Source organism: Carassius carassius, chromosome 25, assembly GCF_963082965.1.
Source record: "Carassius carassius chromosome 25, fCarCar2.1, whole genome shotgun sequence".
NCBI lineage: Eukaryota > Metazoa > Chordata > Actinopteri > Cypriniformes > Cyprinidae > Carassius > Carassius carassius.
The window spans coordinates 2,497,204-2,520,550 of record NC_081779.1 but is presented as its reverse complement, the minus strand read 5'-3'; the positions used below and the strand labels follow the sequence as shown (position 1 = coordinate 2,520,550).

Here is a 23,347-nt window from a genome sequence, read left to right as displayed (position 1 = left end):
AGTTACTTACATTTACAGTAAAATAAAATAAAATAAACTACCACTTTTTCACCTTCAAAAACAATAACTGTAACAATATTTTACTATTATTTTATTATCATTCTGTTGACAGTAGCCATTGATTTCCATAGTATTTTCTTTCCATAATATAGAAGTCAATATTTACTGTTTGAACTTTTTGTTTTCCAACATACTTCCAAATTTCAGATTTTGTGTTCAACAGAAGAAAGAAACTCACACAGTGAGTGAGGGTGAGTAAATATATCCCTTTAATGCAACTGAAAGCTTGGGTTTGACCTCATCTGCATATTACCGTTCATAAAGGAATTCATGAGAAAGCGTTGGCAGGACAATAGAGAAAGAAAAGTGGAAAAAATGAGTGGAACGAGTTTTATTTTTATTAATTATAGCTTGGTATTTCAGTTGAATATATAAAAACAGGACATAATTACAGGTTTTAATGAAGACAAGGTCAAATAGATTTAAAACGTGCTGCCATGATGCCAGGGGGTTGCTACATGGATAAACTGCGTTGTTTGCACATTGCGAGTGGTTCTTAGGTGATTATTTAGTCACTGTAGCACAAATGGCATTGGATGCATTATGCAAACTTAGTTTAATTCTCAGGATTAGTTGTTTGAAATCATTACCCTAAGTTTGAGCAATAGTACCAGTGATGCTTGACTTTGCAAACGGCACTAAAAACTAATTTAACACGCAAACAGATCCTGGGAAGAGGGAGGAACGGAGACCTAATGAGGAAGGACTCACAACACCCCACTGAGACATAAAAACCCAATTTGGGCTTTTAAAACCTCTTATCTGACCACAACTTTTAACTTGAGCTTCACACTTCCGTATAGTCCTGGCGGGCCCCCGCGGAGGAGCTGAGGGTGCGAGAGGCTCTTTTACCCAGGCAGGGGGGCAGAAAATGCAGGGGTGATGAAGTGCTAGAGCGGCGCTTGCTGGTTGAGACGGCATGGGGCGATGGACCATCTGTTTCAGGTTTTCTGTCTTTACTTTTCTTATCCTCTGTGGAGCAATGGTGCACACAGGAGATACCTGCTCCTGACCTCTAGAAACCAGCATTGCCAACTTCAAAATCAAGTTACATAATCAGATTACTGTTTCAAGTATCTAGTAAAGTAATGCATTACTTTAAGTAAAAACAAAAGTTTTTAAGTAAACGCTAGTTACTTAGTTTTCCCCTGTATTGACTGACAGCTCTCCAGTGCTCATGTAGAGAGAAATCAGGAGGCGTTGTGTGAACATGATACTAGTGTAGATCTGGAGTAAATGTCAACATGCATTTATTCATCTCACTCACACAAAAACAGATTCAGTGTTCCTCAAAATCAATAAAAACTGTGAAATGCAAACTCAGAATATGTTGCAATCCTGCAATAATTAAATATGTTAAACATTTGTATGTATAATAAAAAATATGATTATACATATTCAATCCCATTTTTTAAGCAATGTTTTTTTTCTTGCTTACCTTTGATGATCCAATTCAACCATAAAACTTTTGAGAAAAGTCCTAATGAGAAAAAGTAACACAAAAGTAATGTAACGTATTACTTTCCACAAAAAGTAACTAAGTAATGCAATTAGTTACTTTTTTGGGAGTAACGCAATATTGTAATGCATTACTTGTAAAAGTAACTTTCCCCAACACTGTCTGTTTGTAATAGTTTTGGTTGGGCAACTGAATTGAAAAGCCTTTATAAAACACCTAAACTAATCCAAAAATTTTTTTATAAGATTGAAAGCCGTGGTGTAGACCATGAAATAATCGTAATGTATTTTATCATAATTTTAATAGTAAAAGACGGTAAAAACTTTTAAAACTTGTTAAATGGTTAACTTTTCTTTTCTAAACAGTATATGGTGAAAAATTTATCTACTGGGGCATTTCATGCAAAATTACAGTTAAATACCATTAAATATAGTCATCTTATAATTTACAGTAAAAAAAACAGCTCACATGTGATAGTTTTTCATTGAAATAATTGAAATTATTTAAAACATGAAAAAATATTCGTTAAAACAGGTGATTCATTCAGGAACAAAGCATTTAATTGTGATAATGAGTGAGTCCCTGAAGCATTCATTCCACTGATTCGTTCAAAAAGCTGATACATTCAATAAGGAAACATTTCTCAGAGATGCAAAACAGTGCTGTGATCTTTGTTTGGAACTATTTTTGTTGGCAAAACTGAGCAAAAACAGGCAATATTGTGTCAAAATATAAGTCAACCAATGCTATCTTTATTAAAGTTGTATAAAATCAATCTTACATTTGTTTTGATGCTGATATCTGGAGAAAAAATGGCACTCTTCTTGTGATATAGATCACATGGTGCATGTGTTAAGACAACACTTCTTGTTCTTCCAACTTTATTTTTTAGAAAGTAACAAATATGTTTCGGGGAAATGTATTGGAGTAAAAGTATTCATTTTAATAAGGAAAGTAGTGGAGTGAAAATGAAAGTTGACAGAAATATAAAAACTATAAAACACAGATTCTCCAAATAAATGAGGAGCCTAATGTAATGAAGAATTACTTTGTTACATTACACCACTGCATTTTACATTGTTGCACTGTAAATTTAAGTTCAATCTTAAAAACTTAAAATGTTGCTTGATTTTGGGAAATGCAGCACAAAATCCAATTCATTGAAAAGATCTGAGTCAAAACAATGAACTGTTTACAAATCAGACACATGCAGTCTCAGAAGGAAACATTACTGTAGTGAGATTAGAGATGAGCAGGCAAACGTAATTCAGACCAGAGTTTGCAAATCAAGCTTCATGAATCTGGATCTGAGAGATGGGGTTTTAATCACCCACAAATGAGGGTTAATAAAATTCAACTCTCACTTCTCAGGAATGTTTTTCTGGAACATGCATTAAAACTAAAACGAACGTGTAATAATTCAGCATTCTTCAAATGCAGCATGTGCAGTTTAATTGTTTCTGGTGGGTGGATTGCATGCAAGTGTTCACTTCTCGGATCTTCATTGATGTTTTTGACATTTCGAGAATCACATTGCCATACTTTAGCAATGACATGATGCATGTGTACACAACATTTTCTCATAAAGGAAAGATTTTTCAAATGCAGAGTAATTTTTTTGTTTCCTCTGAAGTACTCAGAGTAACAGACAGGATGTGAAACTGTTTGAATCACTCTTACAGTGAGGTGAGCAGGAACGCAATACACACTTAAAATGCCATAGCTGTGACTCAGCATGAGCTGCCTTGCTGTCTACATAGGCAGCTCCCTAGTAAGGCAGCATCATGACTGACATGGAAACACACTGTGCAATAAAGCTCATTCTGATTTTATCTGATGCATAAAATATATATATATATATTTTGCATTAATACAGTTTATTCTTAATGATAGATGATTTCCTTAAATTATATATTGTATTTGTATTCCTTAAATTATATATCTTATATTGCACTTATCTTCTTATAATTTATGTACAAGAATGAAATAACACATGGCCTGCCTTTGAAAAAAAATGTTTATGATGGATAAAAAAAAAATTCCCATTGAAAAATTAAATATATAAGATTACCACACAAAAAAAAAAGAAAAGAAAAAAAGTTGTTAATAAAACAAAGATTATTGGAGTACTTTTTTTTTTTTTTTTTTTTTACATGAAAATACTATTTCAAATTTTCTACTTCAAAATGTATTGTTCAATTCAGAGTGTTACTTTTTTATGCGTTTGTTTGTATTTTTTTTTATTCTACACTGTAAATAATTATTTTTTAAAGTTGTAAATAAAAACAAGTACATTTTACTAGAAAATATTTCAAAATTTACTTGCCATTTCTTTGTCGTTTTTTGAGAAATTTAGCAATTTCTGAATAAAAATAGTTTCAAAGAAATTAAATGGCTCGCAAACAGAACTTTTTTGTAGCCTTGACAATGCATGTACCCTGAGCAAACTGGCTGACATGTTGAAAAGAAGCACGAATCATGCGGTCATGATGAACTTTATACACGTGTGTATCTGTTTAGCATTTCTGTCAGGGTGACACCAGTCAACGAGGCTAAATGAAGCCTTGAAGCTCTGCCTGGAGGGGGGCAGCAGAATGTTTGGAGGTGTCACTGAAGGCTAATTACCCCCCAGGGGGATGCTGGTCTGCATTTACCCCCTACAGATCCCCTCCAGGAGAGCCTGACAAAGATGCATTAAGCAGATCTTTTAAAAAATCCTCTCTGAAACGTTAACCTCCCCTGATGCCGTCCAGCACAGTACTCTCTGCTTTAGTTTGTCAGAATGTGGCTATTTGATACACAGGGGTAAAGTACATCTCATGCAGCATTTCCAACAATGAGTTTAAGAGCAGATTAAGAAGAAATGCACTTCAGCTCTCAATGCACATCCCATTATCAGAATCTATAGCAGAGTTTGACAACCTGTGAAACTTCTGCCAGAATTTATGTGATGTGATAAACTTGTATTTTCCACAATAAAGTTTTGTTTCCGTAATCTTTTATAAGATAGTAGAAACGATGGGAAATTGTGACTGACTTCTAGAAACATGCAGACTACTTTAACCACTATAGGCCACCACTCCAAAAATCTCTTACTTTTCTCAGTTTTGGATGAATCGCCAGTTGTCCAACGCCTCAAGTCTGTCTGCTCGATGTGTTAAACATCCAGATCACGCCACAATTCAACTAGTTAATGCTGAATCTCTGAACACAAAACCAAACCGTGTACCCCCAGAACAATGGGTTGTGTTTGTCAACCAAGAACAAAAAGCACAGTGCTGTGTGTCTGATCCATCCGTCAGATTTTCCTGGCGAGGGGCGTGAAAACTCTTAAACGGACATGCCGAGGGCTAGCTTCAGGGTCCAGTCTAATGAAAATATTTCACTTTTAAAAGTTTCCAGTGAATAGATTTGACCTGGTCTGTATTCCAGCTATTCAGGGGAATAAAGCAGGGCAAACGCACACTCATAACTTTCTGTTCCAAGCAGGGATCTGATCCAGAGGAGAAACAGAGGAAGTCAGAGGGGAGTTGGCTTCATACATCTTAGTGAAACAGGTCAGTAAATGACTCAGTCCTTTATATTCTCTGGTTCCTAGAACATCCTTCATTTTAGTCATGATATAGGGTTTCTACTTTACGGTCCACATTTTAATTTTTGTCACATTAAACATCTCTATTCATGTATTATGCAGGCACTTTTATTCAAAGTCACTTACATTACAACGATGCAGTCAAGGTACAGTATACGTTTGTTTTTTTATCAATTCAGTCATTCCCTGGGAGTTTAACCAATGATCTACTAAACTGTGATCATCAGGAATACTGTCTTAGGTCTTCACATCACTTAAGTTATTTTTTCTGCTCTTTAAGTAAAGATATTCATTGTTTCATCCGGATTTTTATTGTTTTCTAACTTTCAATCTTTAACTATGAAATCCATATGTATGCAAATTCACTTCTGGATATTCTTAGTAGTCAAGTTAAACAAATTAGTGCGTCTGACATGTGTTGGGGTAACGCATTACAAGTAACATGAGTCATGTAATCAGATTACTTTTTTCAAGTAACTAGTAAAATAAGGCATTACCTTTTCATTTACAACAGAATATCTGAGTTACTTGTTGTTGTTTTTTTGATTGACAACTCTCCTGACCCCATGTTGAGAGAAATCATAAGATGTTACTATACTTCTAAAATAAATATTAATATGCATTAATTCATCTCACTTAAAAAAAAAAAAAAAAAAAACAGATTCAGTATTCCTCAAAATGAATAAAAATAATGCAACTCAGAATATGATGCAAACCTGCAATAATTAAAGGTTAAACAACACAAATATCCTTTATGAATGTAATCCCATTCTATAAACCAATGTCTTTGCTTCTGACCTTCGATGATCCAGTTCAACCATACTACTAAGCTAAAATCACTCTTTTTTTATCAATCACTGAAGTGTGCTGAAATTTCTTCTTCTGCATTCTACTATATGGACGTAAGTTTACTTTCCCTTCAGCCTGAGACATATTCATTTCACTTTTGGTGTGAAAAGGCTTTTATATTTGCCAAAAATATAACTTTTTTATTTAAAAACGAAGTAAGCAAGCCCTGTCTAATTTATAAAGTAACGCAAAAGTAGCCTAACGCAAAAAGTGACGTAATTAGTGACTTTTTTATGAAGTAATACAATATTGCAATGCAGTACTTTTAAAAGTAACTTTCCCCACACTGGTTTTAAGGGATTTTAATTTCCCAAAGCTCCCACAGTTGAAGAAACACCCTCTCCATCACTGAAATCTGTTGGACAGCAACAGGATGATTTAAATCAGAGTTTTCTCTCTACTTTACATTGTGTTTACCCTCTTCAGACAGGCTGAGACTTACTTCAGGGGGCAACCAGCAAACGCAAATGAATATCAGACAACAGCTCTTTTATCCTGCATGAAAGCGTGTGATGTCTGTGTGTACACTGAACTGCGTTCTGATTGCCTGTTTATTTTCTCAGAAACCACATGTCGGCTGATGGGCAGGTAGATGTGGGCTGGCGGTCGTGTATGAGTTGCCCTGTAACAGATGGCATTACAGCTGCCTGGGTGGTACATCTACAAAATAAACCCACTATTGTATTGCCAATCCAGAGGACCAGGACAAACCGGTTGTGGTAAAGCAGACACTTAGAGTCTGGTACTGGCGTAATGCCTTGTTCTGGGGCACATTTGTGAGGCTTTATAAGAAAGATTCGATTTTACATGTTATTCTTAATTTCCAGACACACCAAGAGTGATTTACACAACTTTTTTTACTGCAGGCACAATCACTCATTTAGGGGTTTGAACCTATAACCTTTTGATTTACCAGTCTAAACACTAAGCCACAACCCTTGTGTAAGCAAAACTTGCAACATAAAGTCAGGTTCAATTTGTAGCTTATTCTGGCCAAGAACAGCCACTAAGTTGCCCCAGATGTGAAGAAACCAACTTTTTTGTTTTGTTTTTGTGTGTTGTTTAGAGGCGGGTTTATCACAAATACAGTATACCACAGTAAGAGGCCTCATTGTAAAAACTTAATCAAATATGCCTGCCACAAAACAGCATGCAGCCAATGCTTTCATATTGCTCAAGTTCTGAAAATATCTTGCATTCCTGTTATTGTGTGGGATGACTTTTAACACCAATAAAATGTCCTGGTTGGTCATGTTTGTGCAATTTTAAGATTTCAACACTGAGTTTCTTATTTGGGAGGCTTGTTTTCATCAAAACAATCGATGTGAATAAGAAAGAAATATGAGTTTTTAGCATCCTACTAAAAACGAAGCCCCATTTTAATTGCAGAATTTAGACAGGTCTTTTATTAATAGGAAGCATGTGAAGGTTCTCCATGCGCATAGAAAATGAGCATGCTGTGCACAAAACATATGACAGCATGCCATTTCAAGCACAATCTGATTAAGCTGTGGCTGAATTATCTGCATTTCTCCATCTGCATTGAATATTAATGAAATGTAGGGTGATGAATCTTTGGACAAGATTAAAACAGGCACACAATATCTAGCTGCTCATAATCATTTAAATATGATCAGAATCTCCTCTATAGGATTGCTGCAGTGACAGGAAAGAGCTGAATCCATGTGTTTCCACTTACAGATCCCAGTGAATCAGAGATGAAAAGGCCTTCCCTCAAATCAAATCATATATTAATCTAGTCTTCCAGGACGGACATACTTTGTTGAGCCGAGCAGTTTGAGAGCATCATTGTTGAGCCGAGCATCATTGTGTGCTAGAAGTTTCCATTGAGCCGAGAATGCATGAAATTAAACTCAACATGTCAGGGACAATCTCATCTTTGCAATCATGTTACCAAACAGTCTGTGAATACACATTTACAGCTGACCTTTGACCTCACTGACTGCAGCATCAAAAACTCTGCAGAAGTCAGTATTGTGTCTAATTAAGTTGAGTTTGACTTTATTGCACAGATCCCAGAGACAATACAATTTTTTAATTTTTCTTTTAATTTTGACATAGCAGCCTAATTCTTTAATGGTCTTCAGAGATATCAAAAGGGTTGCTGTGAATGTCTTTATATTCAGCATTTGTTCACATCAAAATTAAAAACAGTATTTTAAAATGAATGTCACAATGAATTTAAAAGTTTTCCTCTTTCTCATAAAAAATACTATCAAATATAGCAAATCTTTATTTTTCCCAGTTATTATGCATAACAAAAGCTGTCAGACATCCACACTATCGATGCATAGATTTCATAAATACATTTGGAAAAATGTTTTTGGTTTCGATTCAAGATATTTATTGGATATGATACCTGTTAAAGAGTCATTTCCCCAGATCATGATAAAATATAAACAGAAAATAATTAATTCTCAATTTATTTTCCTGACTTGTTTTGCTGACATAATTTCAGTGCAATTCTATTTTATATGCACTTTTTTATTATATAAATGCTTCTGTTTAATTCAGTCAAGCCATGTTTATTTGTAAAGATAATTTAAAAGCAGAATTTATGCAAATATAAGACATGATTTGTCATTTATGATTTGTTTTATTTATCATTATTTAAATTTTGCAGGTTTCTCCCTATACACACTGAACCCGTGCTGGAGCGTTAATGTCTTCAAGGGCCTTTAGATTTTAAATCATGACGTCAGAGCAATCAGCTCGCACACTCAGAGAGCCCGATGACACGTGAAAGAGCTGCTGTGCACGCGCACTTCTCTATAATTCACCCACATCAGGAATTTTCTCCGCTTAGACTCAAGTTTAAGACAACACGGACTTGCTCGATTTCAGACGATCCTGCAGAAGGCCTAAATAACTGCAGTCATAATGCATGCTTGATTTTGTAGTAAAGGTATTTTATTTGTTTTCTGAGCATGTTTTAAAAAAACAGGAACATTCCAATCGGAATTAGAATTCATACTTAATTAATTTTAGTCAAAAAATCACTAGATAATAATGAATAATTCCTTACATTTATATAGCGCTTTTCTAGGCACTCCAGCATCCACCTGGATGATAAACACAAGCCAAAACACAAAAGTGCAGCATGCGTTGCAACGCATCCAGCTCAGCTCGATAACTTAAGTTCAAAACGAGTCCAGATCCAAAAGAGAATCGGAGTTTTAGAGAAATAATTACCAGAAGTATATCCTCAGTGCATGATGAAATCCCTCCAAAACTCCCAACAGAAACCCGAGGCAAAAGAAAAACGAATCCTTGACTTTTCCACGTACTTTTGCTGCATTTCAAAACACACACGCTTTCCACAAAACCCAGGTTCACTCTCTCCCATCATTATCCCATCGAGTCTAACTTCTTTTTAAGAAACTCGAAGGATATTTGTGTCAGACTGCGTGCAAGTGAAGGCGGGTCTGTGCAACTCAACATCTGTTCTCTTCACGTGACGTTAAGAAAAATATTAGCAACATCTGGTAGAAATAAGTTTGATTCAGGTGCCTGAGCTCTCTCTCCCTCACCAAGAGGCCAAACTCCCGGATCGAGAAACATACGTGTTTCTGACGGGAAGCGTTTGGAGAGATCAGTGACAGCAGAAACACCCGAATCACACCCTGCTCGTGCACGAGTCTCCTAAAACAAAATATGTTCAAATTATATGCTGCAAACATTATTTGCAGCTTTCCAATGGCTGTCTGAGATGAACGCGCTGGTTTTCGTGGTGCTTTCTGTAATCAATTTCCCACTTTATATGTATTTTCAAAATTGATTAGCCTGTTCTTAACTAGTAGGCCTACCTCATTTGATGATTTATTGATTTTTTTCTAAATCAGTATAAGGTTTTTAAAATTGTGGTTTTGACCCGCTGTACCTTTCTGTGACCTTCCTGACCCCTCAGTTTATAGACATCTGGGAATTCATACATGTTCGGAGCCCTTCACACCTTCAAATGATTCTTTACAACATCCTAAGCGCTTTTCCAGACCTCCTGCTCTCCTTTTGGGTTAAAATCTCCTCTCAAAACGACACAAATGTCTTAATTATCATTATTCATCTTTCCTATTTTTTTCTTAAGTGTTGTTATTTGTTATAGTAGAAAATACCATGCAAACATGATTTATGTGTAACACATTTTGTCCAGTTGGTGCATTTATATCGTTCAAATGTTTAAATCATAAGTGCTAAATAAAATTAAGCATGCATTCGGAGCGAAAGCAACTAAAAATTAAAACACGAGCATCATTTCCGTGCTAGAATAAGTCATCTAAATTGTAACTTTCGAAATGATATTGTTAAATAGTTTTCTTGCAAAAAATAATTAAATAGATAGATAAATAAATGTTTATTAAAAGCAGGCCTATTGTCAATGACAAAGTAGAACTAATATTTTAAACATTTATTTAATAAAAAACTGCAAATCAGGCAAGGGTATTTTTTTAAATCTTATCTGAATGATTACTGCATTTGTTTATGTGTAAAAGCTTATTGTCGTTTGTTTTCATGTATTCTTCTTAATCCATAATGCAGAAAACTGCAATAATAACATGCTAAAATTAGTACATTTTCAAACCATGTTTTATTGCAGAAAACATACACATATTTACATCGTATTTAAAATAGAAAATGCATAGACACCAGATCTGTTCTGCATTGTGACAGTCATTAATAAATAAATAAATGTCTTTACTAGGAGCAGTCAGAGAAAGTGTTATGAGCAGAGTTTCTCTCATATTTCCTTCATTCGTTCTGTCATAAATATGACGGCTGCTGTCAGAAGCGGCGAGTCTCTCTGTTGGTCGACAGACAGAAGCACATGTTTTCCACATTCTCCGTCACAACAGCACAGATCTGATTGTAATTCCTGCTCCCGTGTCTGTAAGTGCTCGCAACGGCGTCATGACGCTCCACAACCTTCCCTCTATATTCCTAATGTTCGTGTCGCTCCTTCCAGTGAGTTCAGCTCCTCTGACTCGATGCTCAATGCCCACAATCTGAGAAAACATAATAATGTTTAAAAATCCACGATTTAATATATTATACATTTATCTAATAATAATAATAATAATATGCATTTAACTGACCTCTAAGCATTAATAATATTTCTGTATGCCAGAAGATATATATATATATATATATATATATATATATATATGGTTGCATGAACAATAAAAAACACTTTTCTAATTTATGAACTACATTAAAAATACAAAACTAGCTTTTTTATAGAACCATGTTTTGAAAATGCTGGAGAACATTAAACATCAGCACAAAGATTAATTTAAGCATCAGTTAACAGTTAAATGTTTGGACACATCTGCACATTTTGACCTTTTTTTTCCTACTTTGTAGAATAATAGTAAAATCATTAAAACTCAGAAATAGCACGTTGTGAAGGATGTAGTGACCAAAAAATGACAAAAATTAACTCCTTTATATTTGAGCTTCGTTTAGATTTCAGCTCGCTTTGGACATTCATAAGGTGCATCCTGGGATGCTTTTAAAGGTAGTTTTCCATCACTATCCACTCAATTTCCATATAATAATACAGGGGTGAATTCAGGTAAATATTTATAGCCTATTAGTCTTAAAAAAACTGATGTGAAATTTTAAACATGTGCTTTTACGTCTTAAGTTTTTAAAATCAATCATTCAGTCAAGTGTGTCCAAACTTTTGACTGTTGTCGAGTGACTTTTAACCAAAACGAGGTTTTGCACTGCATACCATGCTGCACCGAAAGCGCGCACCCGTGCGTTAGTGGGATGTTGACATGGACCACGCGCCCTCCATTCTCCACACGGAAAACGCGTAACTGAGTCTCTCGTGCGCCACATAACTGCAGCTGGACATTTTGGAGTCCAGCTCGTCGCTCTGCAGGACCTGACACAGGAAATCGATGTACCGGGCCGCGAGCTTCAGCGTCTGTATTTTGCTGAGCTTGTCTGAAGGTAACGTGGGGATGATTTTGCGCAGCGACGCGAACGCCTCGTTCAGAGACTGAGTCCTCTGGCGCTCACGCACGTTCGCCATGACGCGCTGCGTCTGCAGGTCCTCCAGAGACTGTGGGCTGCCGCTGCCGCTGCCGCTGCCGCTGCTGCACTTTTTGCTTTTCGTCGGGCTGTCCGAGTCCTCGCCGCTCTTTCTTCTCGGGCGTCTTTTCCTGCTGCGGCGTTTCTGCTGTCGTCTGTCGGGCTCCTCCTCGCTGTTTCCCAGACTGTCCACTGGAGATTCCGTGGAGCTGGACTCCTCGTGCATCGCCTCTTCCTCAAACATTGATGTTTGGAAAACACAAAGAAAATGTATTTTCCCTCTGTCCGGCGGAACGGGGTGTCTCCTCGTGTGCGTCACGGAGGTGTTTCTCAAACTTGAAGGGAACTTTGGAGGCTCTTATAGCCTGGAACGCGCAAACTTTTTGGGGTGGCCTGCGATTGGACGAGAAGCGCGGTTACGTAAGAGGGGAGAGGCAGGAGAGGAGCGCGATCCAAAAGGTTTCTGTTATGCAAGCAGTCGTGCTTTATCGCAATCATCTGAGCCAATCACAGAGCTGCGTTTAAACTAAACACGACGTACGCGCTGATGACATATTCATTCTTAAACCAATGTTGATGTTTATGGAATTCAGATTTGGAATAGAATCTATTTTTTGGACTTTAACATATTGCCTAGCATATTAAAAATGATATCAAGCATCCATCATGTCGAAACTGTGAAAATATCAATGTGATCCGACGAAATACTGAAACATTCAATATTGAAACATGCGATGACAAATTTGTAGTAGGCTGAACTTATGAACAGATGACATATTCTTCTGCAGATGTTTGAACTGTGATAGAGAACTATAAAAACACATAAAACACTAAAAACGATCAAAATCGTGAAACAGCCAGTAATGAATCTTTGACTATTTTGCCAAATCCATAAGAGTGGTTCATATATGTAATCATTAAAAAGAGCTTTTCACTTGGACAGATTTCAACGTGATTTCTGGAATGAGTGGAGAAATGATTCGCGATCTGGCAAATGTTGGACCAAAAGTGCGTTTAAAAAGTTTACATTTAAGGTTTGCTTTGGTCAGCAGCGATATGCTTTACGTTTAAAGCATTAATCATGCCGTTAATGTATTAATATTATTTACCGCCAGTTTGCGAGTTGAATATCTGTCGCTCTTCTCAGCCAGCGGGCTGAAATCCACCTCAAGTCACTGTAAAAGAATAGAGAGAATCTGGGTTCTCTAAGTAGACCTCATTGTTTATTTGAACATGTTCTGAAATGCATGTCTGTGTTAGTGTTATTGCAGAGTCAGGTTTCCTTCTGCTGCGTTTTCTTACGCAGCGGGTCGCCAAGCGCAGACGACGCGCAAACTGTGTGGCCGCTCCAGTCCAACACAAACACGCTCCCCGAACCGGCCTCTGCTTCCACATACATCCAAAGCGCCCGCTTTATCCGCACAAACCGACGTAAATGTAAATGTTATAGAACATAGAAGCATTATAAATTCAAATTGAAACCACTAAGAGGTTTATCGTGTCACTAGACCCTTTACAGACTCCGCAAGGGGGCGCATTGACGAAACTTATCCATGGGTGCCATCCTGCGAATGCGCAGCTAACGTCTGAAGAGACTTGTGAAGATTCACTCCAAACACACAAATGACGGATAAATATGCGTTAATATTTTTATTTATATATAATTGATCGAAATGACTTGCAATGCTCTGTTTAAAAATGTAGAGGTTAATACAAAAGTGTCATATATCGTCATCGTGGTGCGGCGCACCTGTTCTTGGTTTACCTCTTGGTTTAGCTATGTGTCCATTGAGATCTGTCGACGGTCCTGAAACAAATCCACATAACTAAAATAAAAAATTATTTGGTGTAGAAACTATTTTTCACTCGGAAAATTGCTAGTGCGTTTCACAAACAATTACAAAGAAACAGCGTTAGTCGCTGTTCACAATAGAATAAACATGAAGTATTATAGTAGAAACAGAGATAGTATTTGTGTTTGATTTACAGCTAAGAAAAATATTTAAATTATTGTAATTGACACCTCAAAACCACCCAAACATAATCTGAGAAATCCTAAATAAATGCATTAATTCATATAAAATTCATGTTGAAAATGTACCTTAATTTGGAACCAATGCTAAACGATCCTAATGTGATTTCTAAAATATAACTTTAACGTAAACCACCTCCAAATCCAAAGTCAATGCAACAACTTATGAAGAATCCCTATTGGAAATGTAATATTATTTAGAACCAATCCTATAAAAATCCTATTGGTATTTAAAAAATTATAATATAACATAAGCTTATTATCAATAGGCCAAAACACCACCTTTGGACATGAAGAGTTACTTTTTGAGTGTTTCTGGATTAAAAAACGGATCTACAGATTTGTAGCAAAACATTATTCCAACACGGATTTTGACAAATATGACGCAATATCCAAAAGGATTAGGAGTCAAATAAGATCATAATAGATCATTCCTACAGAAGCTTTGGACTAAAGCACCTTTCAGCTGTAAAGTCAGATACGCTTTTAACAATTAATCATTTTTATTGGCTTCAGCATTCACAGAACCGTTCCATTCCACAAAGGGTTCTTTATAGCGAAAAAAATAGGTTCTTTTATGAACTGTTCAACGAAAGGTTCTTTGAAAAAACCTAAAAAGCATTTTGAATCCTTTATTTTTAGTAGCGTAAAATGATGAAATATTACAGTTTTACATAAAATATTTTCTAGCCCAAATTGTATTGCAGCATACAGAACCTATGCCATAAAGGTAGGCCAAAAATGATAAAAGAAATAATCATTATAATATATGTTTTTTTCCATAATAAACTTTAAGTACCTTGATAAACGTTCATCTAAACAATGTGTCTGAAATATTGACAATAAATTCAGTTGTTCTCGATAATATCCGTCATGAAGGCGATGTAGACGATTGCCAGGCGCAGAGTCTCTATCCGGGACAGTCTCTTCTCGTAGGCGAACGTGGGCACTTTTCTGCGCAGCCGGTCGAACGCCTCATTGAGGCTGAACATCCGTTTGCGCTCGCGGATGTTCGCGGCCTGGCGCTGGACGCTGCTGATCACCCGTTTGCGTTTGGGTTTCCCGCTGCTGGCGCTCACCGGAGAGGAGGTGCTCGATGACAGGTCGTAAAAGTCATCCGATCGAGCTGTTGAGATGTCGAGCGCGTGGATGGATGTCAAGTCCTGGTACAGTCCATTGCTGTCGGTGCTGCGGGTCTCCTTTAGGGCCAGACCGGGTGTGTTTGGCATGCATATCTCCATGAAGTCCACGTCAGTGACCAAATCAAGCATTGCAGGACTCAGAAATGACTTTTGCATATCCATACTTTTTAGAGTATATGCACTGTGATTAGACAGCACATGATCAGACTTCATGCATTTAAACCCACTGTTGCTTTTGAAGACGTGGCCAGGTTTGTCCGGGTCGTGTGGATCACCAAATTCAATTGACAAATCCGGTCAGATCCGTGAAGTTAGATCCTATTGGCAGCAGTCCATGATCCCAGTCCTGCTGTTTTAATATGTCTCTTAATTCCACCCAAAGCGTGTCCTCTTTTACGCCTCCAGATCTGTTTTACTAACTCAATGAAGGGCACTTGAGGGACATCCGCCTGGCCTCTTCGTGCTGCGCCGGGCCATTTGATGGCTAAGGGCCGTAATGATCCTGAGAGGGGACGAGGTGCCTGACAAAGGGTCACTCGGTCTGTTTGCTCGGTTTCCTGGTGCACTGAGAGGCTAAATAATGAGACTTCTATTACTGTGGAAGACCAAATATAACATTCCCCCAGAGCACACTACACTTCCACAGCTTTTCTTTTGCAAATTAGTGCAAATAGCTGCCGGTTGCCATGGAAAAGACAAAATTTCCACTGTTCACTTATAAGAGAATCACAAACCAAGAGTTCTCTAAATCAAGAACATGACAGATCACACGAAAGTGCACAAATATCTATCTATCTATCTATCTATCTATCTATCTATCTATCTGTCTGTCTGTCTGTCTGTCTGTCTGTCTGTCTGTCTGTCTGTCTGTCTGTCTGTCTGTCTGTCTGTCTGTCCGTCCGTCCGTCCGTCCGTCCGTCCGTCCGTCCGTCCGTCCGTCCATCCATCCATCCATCCATCCATCCATCCATCCATCCATCCATCCATCCATCCATCTATCTATCTATCTATCTATCTATCTATCTATCTATCTATCTATCTATCTATCTATCTATCTATCTATATGTCCATCTATCTATCGATATGTCTATCTATCTATCTATCTATCTATCTATCTATCTATCTATCTATCTATCTATCTATCTATCTATCTATCTCTTTATCTATCTCTCTCTCTATCGATCCATCCGTCCATCCATCCATCCATCTATCTATCTATCTATCTATCTATCTATCTATCTATCTATCTATCTATCTATCTATCTATCTATCTATCTATCTATCTATCTATCTTTCTATCTATCTTTCTATCTATCTATCTATCTATCTATCTATCTATCTATCTATCTATCTATCTATCTATCTATCTATCTATCTATCTATCTTTCTATCTATCTCTTTATCTATCTATCTATCTATCTATCTATCTATCTATCTATCTATCTATCTATCTATCTATCTATCTATCTATCTATCTAGCTATCTATCCATCCATCCATCCATCCATCCATCTATTTATAGATGTGTCCATCCATCCATCTGTTTCTTATGAAGAAGCAGTGGATCGGTGGTGGAGTGTTTAGAGGATGAGTGTGATGTGAGGAGCAGAGAGATGTGTGTGGGAGGATGGTGGGTTTTCATGCAGTTGGTCCAGAGCACAGTCAGCAGCTGCTGATTTATGTGTTCTCTCAGTTGGTAAGGAACACTCATGCTGATCTGCTAAATACAGACAGAAACCCAAACGCTCCATCATCATTAAAGGCTAGATGATGGTGGCATGACCTCACCATGCCAGAAGATAAAAATCTGTTCATGTCCAAATGTCCAAACGACTTATGCTTCATTTGAAAAGAAAGAATCAGACAGCCAGTACATTTAAAGAAAATACTTTATGCTTTTTTTAAGCAGTGTTGTTCTGCCAAGTATCATATTCAGTATATTATTTCCTGTGTTTTAATATAATAGTTCAATAAAAAGAAACTTATATTGAGTAACTGACATTTAGACACAAAATAGCAGCAGCTACTTTGTTTATTTTTACTCCACTGATAAAAATAATTCAGTTGCAACATTGTTTCATAATCAGAATTCTTTTGGAATCCTTTGAACAACATTAGAACTAAAGCTAAAATGATTTAAACTGATCAGAAATGTTTCTTGAGCTGCAAATCATATTAGAATGATTTTTGAAGATCATGTGAAGATCATGTGACACTGAAGACTGGAGTAATGATGATGAAAAATCATAGGAATAAATTACATTTGACTATATATTCACATAAAAAACTTTTATTTTGAATTGCAATAAGATTTCACAATTATTCTGTTTTTACTGATATTTTAACAAATAAATGCAGCCTTAGTGAGCAGAAGAGACTTCTTTCAAAAATATCAATATCAACCTCAGACTTATGAATGATCGTTTATCTGATCGTGAAGTGACTGCTAATCATTATGTGTGTCACATGACATGAAAAGGTTTAAAGCAAAGAACAAGCTTAACTCAGATACCTGTAACTCAAGCAGAGAAACCTTTCCTTAATCTCTCTCTCTCTCTCTCTCTCTCTCTCTCTCTCTCTCTCGGTTTTCCTGGCACTAGGATAAACATGATGTGCACATTCCTGAGGTTGCTATGGAGACGCTAAGAAAGCACAGCTGGACCTGGAGAATATGAGGTAATCCTGAGCCCCAGGGGCTGCTGGGTAAATATTGATCTTGAATAAGAAATAAAACTAGAAGAAATACAGTAAAGAGACAATGAGGGCGTCCGTGCTGAGCAGTGCATGTTTCCCTGTGTGAACAGTAGGTAAACGAAAGCGCAGGAGACTGAGGACAAAGATGATTTCTGAAAACGCCTTGAGCTGTAAATTGAACCACTGAAACAAACACCTGCACATAGATCAACAGAAATCAATTTACAGTAATACCCACCCCAAAATAAACACAAATAGAACGTTTACAATGAAGACGGTCGCTGTCAAGCTCCAGAAATACTTAAAACGCACCATAACAGCATCCATACGACTTGTACATTACATATCCATGGAGCGGATGATAATTTAAGGCATATTTTAGAGAAAACATCCATCTCCATTGTAGAGAAAAGAGCAGCATACATATTTCACTAAAATTCATTTGTGTTTCAATAAATAGTCAAGGTTTGGAATGACAAGAGGGTGAGTAAAAAATGACAGACTTTTCATTTTTGGGAGAACTGTCCCTTTAAATCAGTATTTCAGTAAAATTTTAGGATTATTTATCAAATGTTTTAGCATTTATTTACATTTTTTAGGTTTCGTTTTCATTTTAGTTTAGTTACAGTATGTGCTTTTGTCATTTTTATTGTTTAAAAGAAATTCTATTTAATTTTCATTTCATTCTGTTTCAGTTTAGTTTTTCATTTTGACATATTTCAGTTAGTTGCCCATTAAGGTAACAACTTTAATTATAATTTCAGTTTTATTTCTCTCTTTAATATTTACACTTTATTTTATTTCAGCTTTATTTCAATTAACAACATTTCTGTTTTAGTTAATTATAACAACACACAACATAAAATTCGCTCTAAAAATAACTCAAGGTTTTCTATTCATATTTTTAATTCGCTTTTTTATATTTTTAGTTTTCATTTTAATTTTAGTTTTATTCGTTTTTTTGTGTAATTTTTTCATTTCTGTAATTGCAGACTGAGTTTGGCATTGAAATAGTTACACCGCCAGAGCGTTTGCCACCTGACAAAAGTGTGTTTTCTCAGTACAGAATCTCACAAGGGCTTTCAGTCCATATCATGCATCATAAAAGCACATGAAAACCCAACAGAGGCTATCTGAGCCCTGCAGGTAGTGTGGGGTAAAGCCCAAGACCTGCCAGATCCAGTTCTTCAGCCTGGGGGTTTTCCTCCATTTCCTCTCTCCCTCCTTCCCAGCGCTCCACTCGGGATCATTTCCTCTCACTTTGTTGTTGGAGATCTGCGGATAGACTACAAAAAAAAAATCAGCTATTACTCGACTGAGCAGAATACAAAACAAACACGGAACGTAATCTTGGCCGGGGAGAAAGATGGCGATGGTGATGAATTTTCAGAGAGGTGTTAAATGAGCAGCTGAGAGGTGAAGTTAACCGCAAAACCAACCAGAAACTCCCACCAAGAGAAGCACTACAACAATTAACCACCTTAGAGTTAAATATAATGAGATTTTTTATTATTTAATATTATTTCATTTTAGTGGTTGGAGTAAGCCTCAATGAAATTATGTTCTAATTGATATTTAATGCCATTTGAAAAGTTTCCTGCAACCATAAAGGGATAGTTCACCCAAAAATAAAAGATGTAAGACTTTTTTTCTTCTGTAGAACAGTAAAGAAGATTTTTAACTGAAACCCTTGTTCTTGGTGATTAATAAAATGCAATTTAGCATTTTTGATACTAATAATAAAAATAATAATAGTAAAAAATACAAAATTAATACTCATGGCTCCTGATGATATATTGTGGTATTATGAAGTGAAACAATCAGTCTGTGCAACAAACTGAAAATTATTTATAGCATTATTACCTGTAATACAGAGCCTCGGACAAAAAAGTGATGTCCATTTCATGAATGAATCATTCTTTTGAACTGATTCTTTTTTTGTGAACTAGATGAACCAGTTCTCCAAACCGGACTGAAGCGTATGAAACAGATCTACAAGTTACTCAATCAAATCTCCTTTCAGACGCCTCACAGTCACTCAGAAATGAGTCAAAATACTGGCAGATCTGATCGTGTGATGAATGAATCATTCAGCGCTCCAGTTCCTCTGTGATTTTCTGGTCTCTAACTATGGCTCAGTGTAAAGTGTCCTTTCTTCACAGTTTTTTTTCACCTGTTTTTAAGTCCATTCACTTCTTCTAAACTAAAACAGGGTTTGTAATGTTTATAATCTCAGTTTTATCACACAAAATCACAGTAAATGAGCAGCTACCAGGTGAGATCAGTAATGTGTTTCGTCAGATGCTGATGTTGTCTGGTTTGGTGTAAAGCATCAAAACTGGTGTATTTCCTGTGGGATGGGTTCATAATGCATTTGGGCCACAATGCAACAATAAATCGGAAATTAATCATTAGATTAATAGATAGATTGTCATTTACTCACCCTCACGTTGCTCCAAACCTGTATGGATTTCTGTGATCTGTGGGGGGAAAAAAAGTTTAGAAGAATGCTTTTCAATAAAATCAATGATGTATTCGAGCTCTGAAACAGTAGTCCATACAACTAATGCATGATATTTTAAGACTTCTAAAGCCTGATGCTTATATACAGCAATACCATTAACAAGGAAGTTAAAACACTTCTCCGATTATCAAATCATCCATCTAGGACTTTTAACACTGTATCAGATATCACCAGAGAGATTTATCTCAACATTTATCTTTAGGCCTTCAAAAAAGAGACAGATAAATGACCTGCCCTGAGATCTGGAGCTTTAAAAACAGCAAAGAAACATGAAACTGGATGTTTTAAAGGACTTGCTTCAGGATGGCTAATGGTCCTCATAAGGATGTGAGCCAAGTAAAACCAGTAATATGGTGACCGTACCTCAGACACACTAATAGACTGAAGGACAGACAATATATCTGGTCTAGATAGCAGTTGTGAGTATAGATTGAGATCTTCAACTATCATTTGCAGAATAGTTACTGTTAAGTGAAGTTCAATCAGCGCTGCAGCTTTATTGGATATCTTGGCCGGAAAAACAAGCACCCTGACCTTCTGATGAAGCCAACAGGTCAGTTTGTGTCTGTGAAGGGTTGAAGTGTACTGTGTCAGAGAATGTATTACATCTTTAATCCTTAATATTCTTGACTAATCAAATATCATCGGGAAGCCAAATAAAAGTTTAGAAAGACACCATTGTTTAAATGTTTGGTGTTGGTATGATTATTAAAGGGAGAGTTCACCTAAAAATGAAAATTATGTCATTAATTACTCACCCACGTCATTCCGAACCCATTATTTTACTGTATTCTTGAACTCTTGAATTCTTCTTGAAATACATGCTGCATTGGTGCGCAGAAGAGATTTCTTTCAAAGACTAAAAAATCTTCCCAACACTTTTATAAATAAAGTTTCCAGAATGGCTTTTCATCATAATACCATAAAAGTTCTTAAAGGAACTTTTTTTTTTTTTTTCTTAGTGTAAGAACATTTTAATAATCTGAAGAACATTTTCCCACTATAAAGAACCTTTTGTGCAAAGGAAAGGTTAAGCTTAAAGTTTTTTCAAGGAACCATCAAAGACAATAAAGCTTCATTTTTGACATGAGGAACTTTTGAATGATATTCTACATCTTTCAGCTTTAAAGAATCCAGAAACTATATAGCAACTCAAGAAGCAAGAGTACTCTTTGCTAAATCCTACACTGGTTGTCAGGTCTTCAGAAGGTTCTCTGAGGTTCTCCAGCTGTGTGGAGCCTGAGGAGCGATCTTCCCCCAGTGTGAGTGAGAAGACTGCCAATACAAAAGACCAATAAACATTCAGGCTCCGCCCACCGCCAGATTCCTCGGCCTGCTTGTAAAAGCCTATTTTAGAGAAACCACACTGTTTAATATCCACAGGCTTGGTGTGAGATTTTGAGAGTTTACATGTGCACACATTTGTGTGCAACCTTTTCCAGATACAAGAAGAGAAACCTGCTGAAAGACCACACAGCAGTCAGAGATCACTGGCGTGATTAATGGTGTTTGCTAAGGGGCTGAGATTTGAACAAGCTCCAAACAAACATTTCATGTGCTTGCATAGAATATGTTTCAAGCCTTAAAGGATAATTTTGCCAATATTCCGAAAAAGCAAAAAAAAAAAAAATTGTTCACTTAAAAATACAGTTTAAATAAAATGAAAAAAAAAACTAGTTGACTTAATAAAAATTCAAATTTAACCTACCCTAAAGCTAAAAAATAAATAAAACATAAATAATAATATAAAAAATAACAAGCACAATGAAAAAATAAATAAATACAATTAAATTAGAAATTAAAATACCCACTGTAAATATATAAAAAACGAAATCAGGATATAAGTATATATATATATATATATATATATATATATGATAGTATACATGTTTTTATAGCACAGAGTTTTATTAAAAAGTTTTTTTTAAAAGGTTTATTAAAAACCAATCAATTACCCCTTTAATATATTGCATAAAATGTATAGCATATACAATAATATATTTAATATATACTGAGATATTTTGCTTAGGGAAAATATCCTTAGGGAGATATGAAATTGCCCGACCATTTTATCCCAACCATAATGCACACTCTTAAACATAATGCTCTTTATTGTCATCTGTGGTTCCATAAAGAACCTTTACCATCCATAGAATCTTCCCACTCCACAAAAGTTCTTCACAGTGGAAAGAGGTTCTTTAGATTATTACGATGTGAAACATGCCTTTTCTAAGAGCTGTTCACTGAAAGGTTCTTTCTGGAACCCAAAATAGTTGTTCTATTACATCACTGCAAAAAAAAAAACCCTTTTGGAACCTTAGTTTTTAAGAGTTTACATCGCAACATTCTGAACTTTCAAAGAGGCGGGGCTTAATACAGTGACATCATAATATGAAGTTATATACAAATCTAGAGTTTTATCTATTTTTTCTGTTGCCGTTTACTGTGTTTGGAGACAGAGACCTGCCTTCTAGGCTTTGCCACCTTCCCACTGTTTCCCTGGATTACTGGCTGCCGTTCCCCAACAAAGCCTGAAGGATGTTTGCACAGCTGGGTGACCAGAGAGAGAGAGAGACTCCATACCCCAAAAGTATCAAACCTTCCAATTCCCTGCTCGCCACTTGCTGTGTTTTTTCAGCGCCAGTGTAAAAGGTGCAGCTCTGCGTCAGTGTTTATTTGCTCAAAAGCATGACCCAACTGTGACATAGTTCAGGATTTTTTAGAGAACCTGCTTTGTTCGTCACAAAGATGAAACTAACCGCTATTTTTGTTTACAGTACTGTCCTTATTTTATTTGAATTGCAGTTTTCTCATCTCCCAAGAATGAAATCAGCTTTTTATAAGTCTTGATTTATGATGACGTGATCCTCTGCATAGTTTGGAAATTTGAGCAAATGTCAAGGGAATGTAATTGTTTTGGCTTCGTTTAAAAAGATCAT

The 23,347-nt window shown here is 36.2% G+C and overlaps 2 protein-coding genes and 1 long non-coding RNA gene across 3 annotated transcripts; 1 reads left to right on the top strand and 2 right to left on the bottom strand.

The window, feature by feature from the left end:
* Positions 1-869: 869 nt before the first annotated feature.
* Positions 870-7,210, top strand: LOC132104611 (uncharacterized). The gene is made up of 3 exons (XR_009423558.1): positions 870-1,005; positions 5,009-5,076; positions 6,524-7,210. It is a non-coding gene; the product is annotated as an uncharacterized LOC132104611 (long non-coding RNA).
* Positions 7,211-10,547: 3,337 nt separating this feature from the next.
* LOC132104610 (twist-related protein-like) lies at positions 10,548-12,370 on the bottom strand. Its single transcript, XM_059510171.1, has 2 exons — positions 11,713-12,370; positions 10,548-10,981 (listed from the first exon to the last, which is right to left on the bottom strand). Exon 1 carries the CDS (start codon positions 12,259-12,261, stop codon positions 11,743-11,745), a length of 519 nt encoding a protein of 172 aa, XP_059366154.1. The 5' UTR covers positions 12,262-12,370; the 3' UTR covers positions 10,548-10,981; positions 11,713-11,742.
* Positions 12,371-14,878: 2,508 nt separating this feature from the next.
* On the bottom strand, positions 14,879-15,320 carry LOC132104834 (fer3-like protein). The gene has a single exon (XM_059510366.1). The coding sequence runs from the start codon at positions 15,318-15,320 to the stop codon at positions 14,898-14,900; it is 423 nt and encodes a 140-aa protein (XP_059366349.1). The 3' UTR covers positions 14,879-14,897.
* Between the last annotated feature and the right edge of the window lie 8,027 nt (positions 15,321-23,347).

Coding starts and splice junctions, on each gene's coding strand:
- LOC132104610 (XM_059510171.1), bottom strand. CDS start 12,261: ATGTTTGAGGAAGAGGCGATGCACGAGGAGTCCAGCTCCACGGAATCT.
- LOC132104834 (XM_059510366.1), bottom strand. CDS start 15,320: ATGCTTGATTTGGTCACTGACGTGGACTTCATGGAGATATGCATGCCA.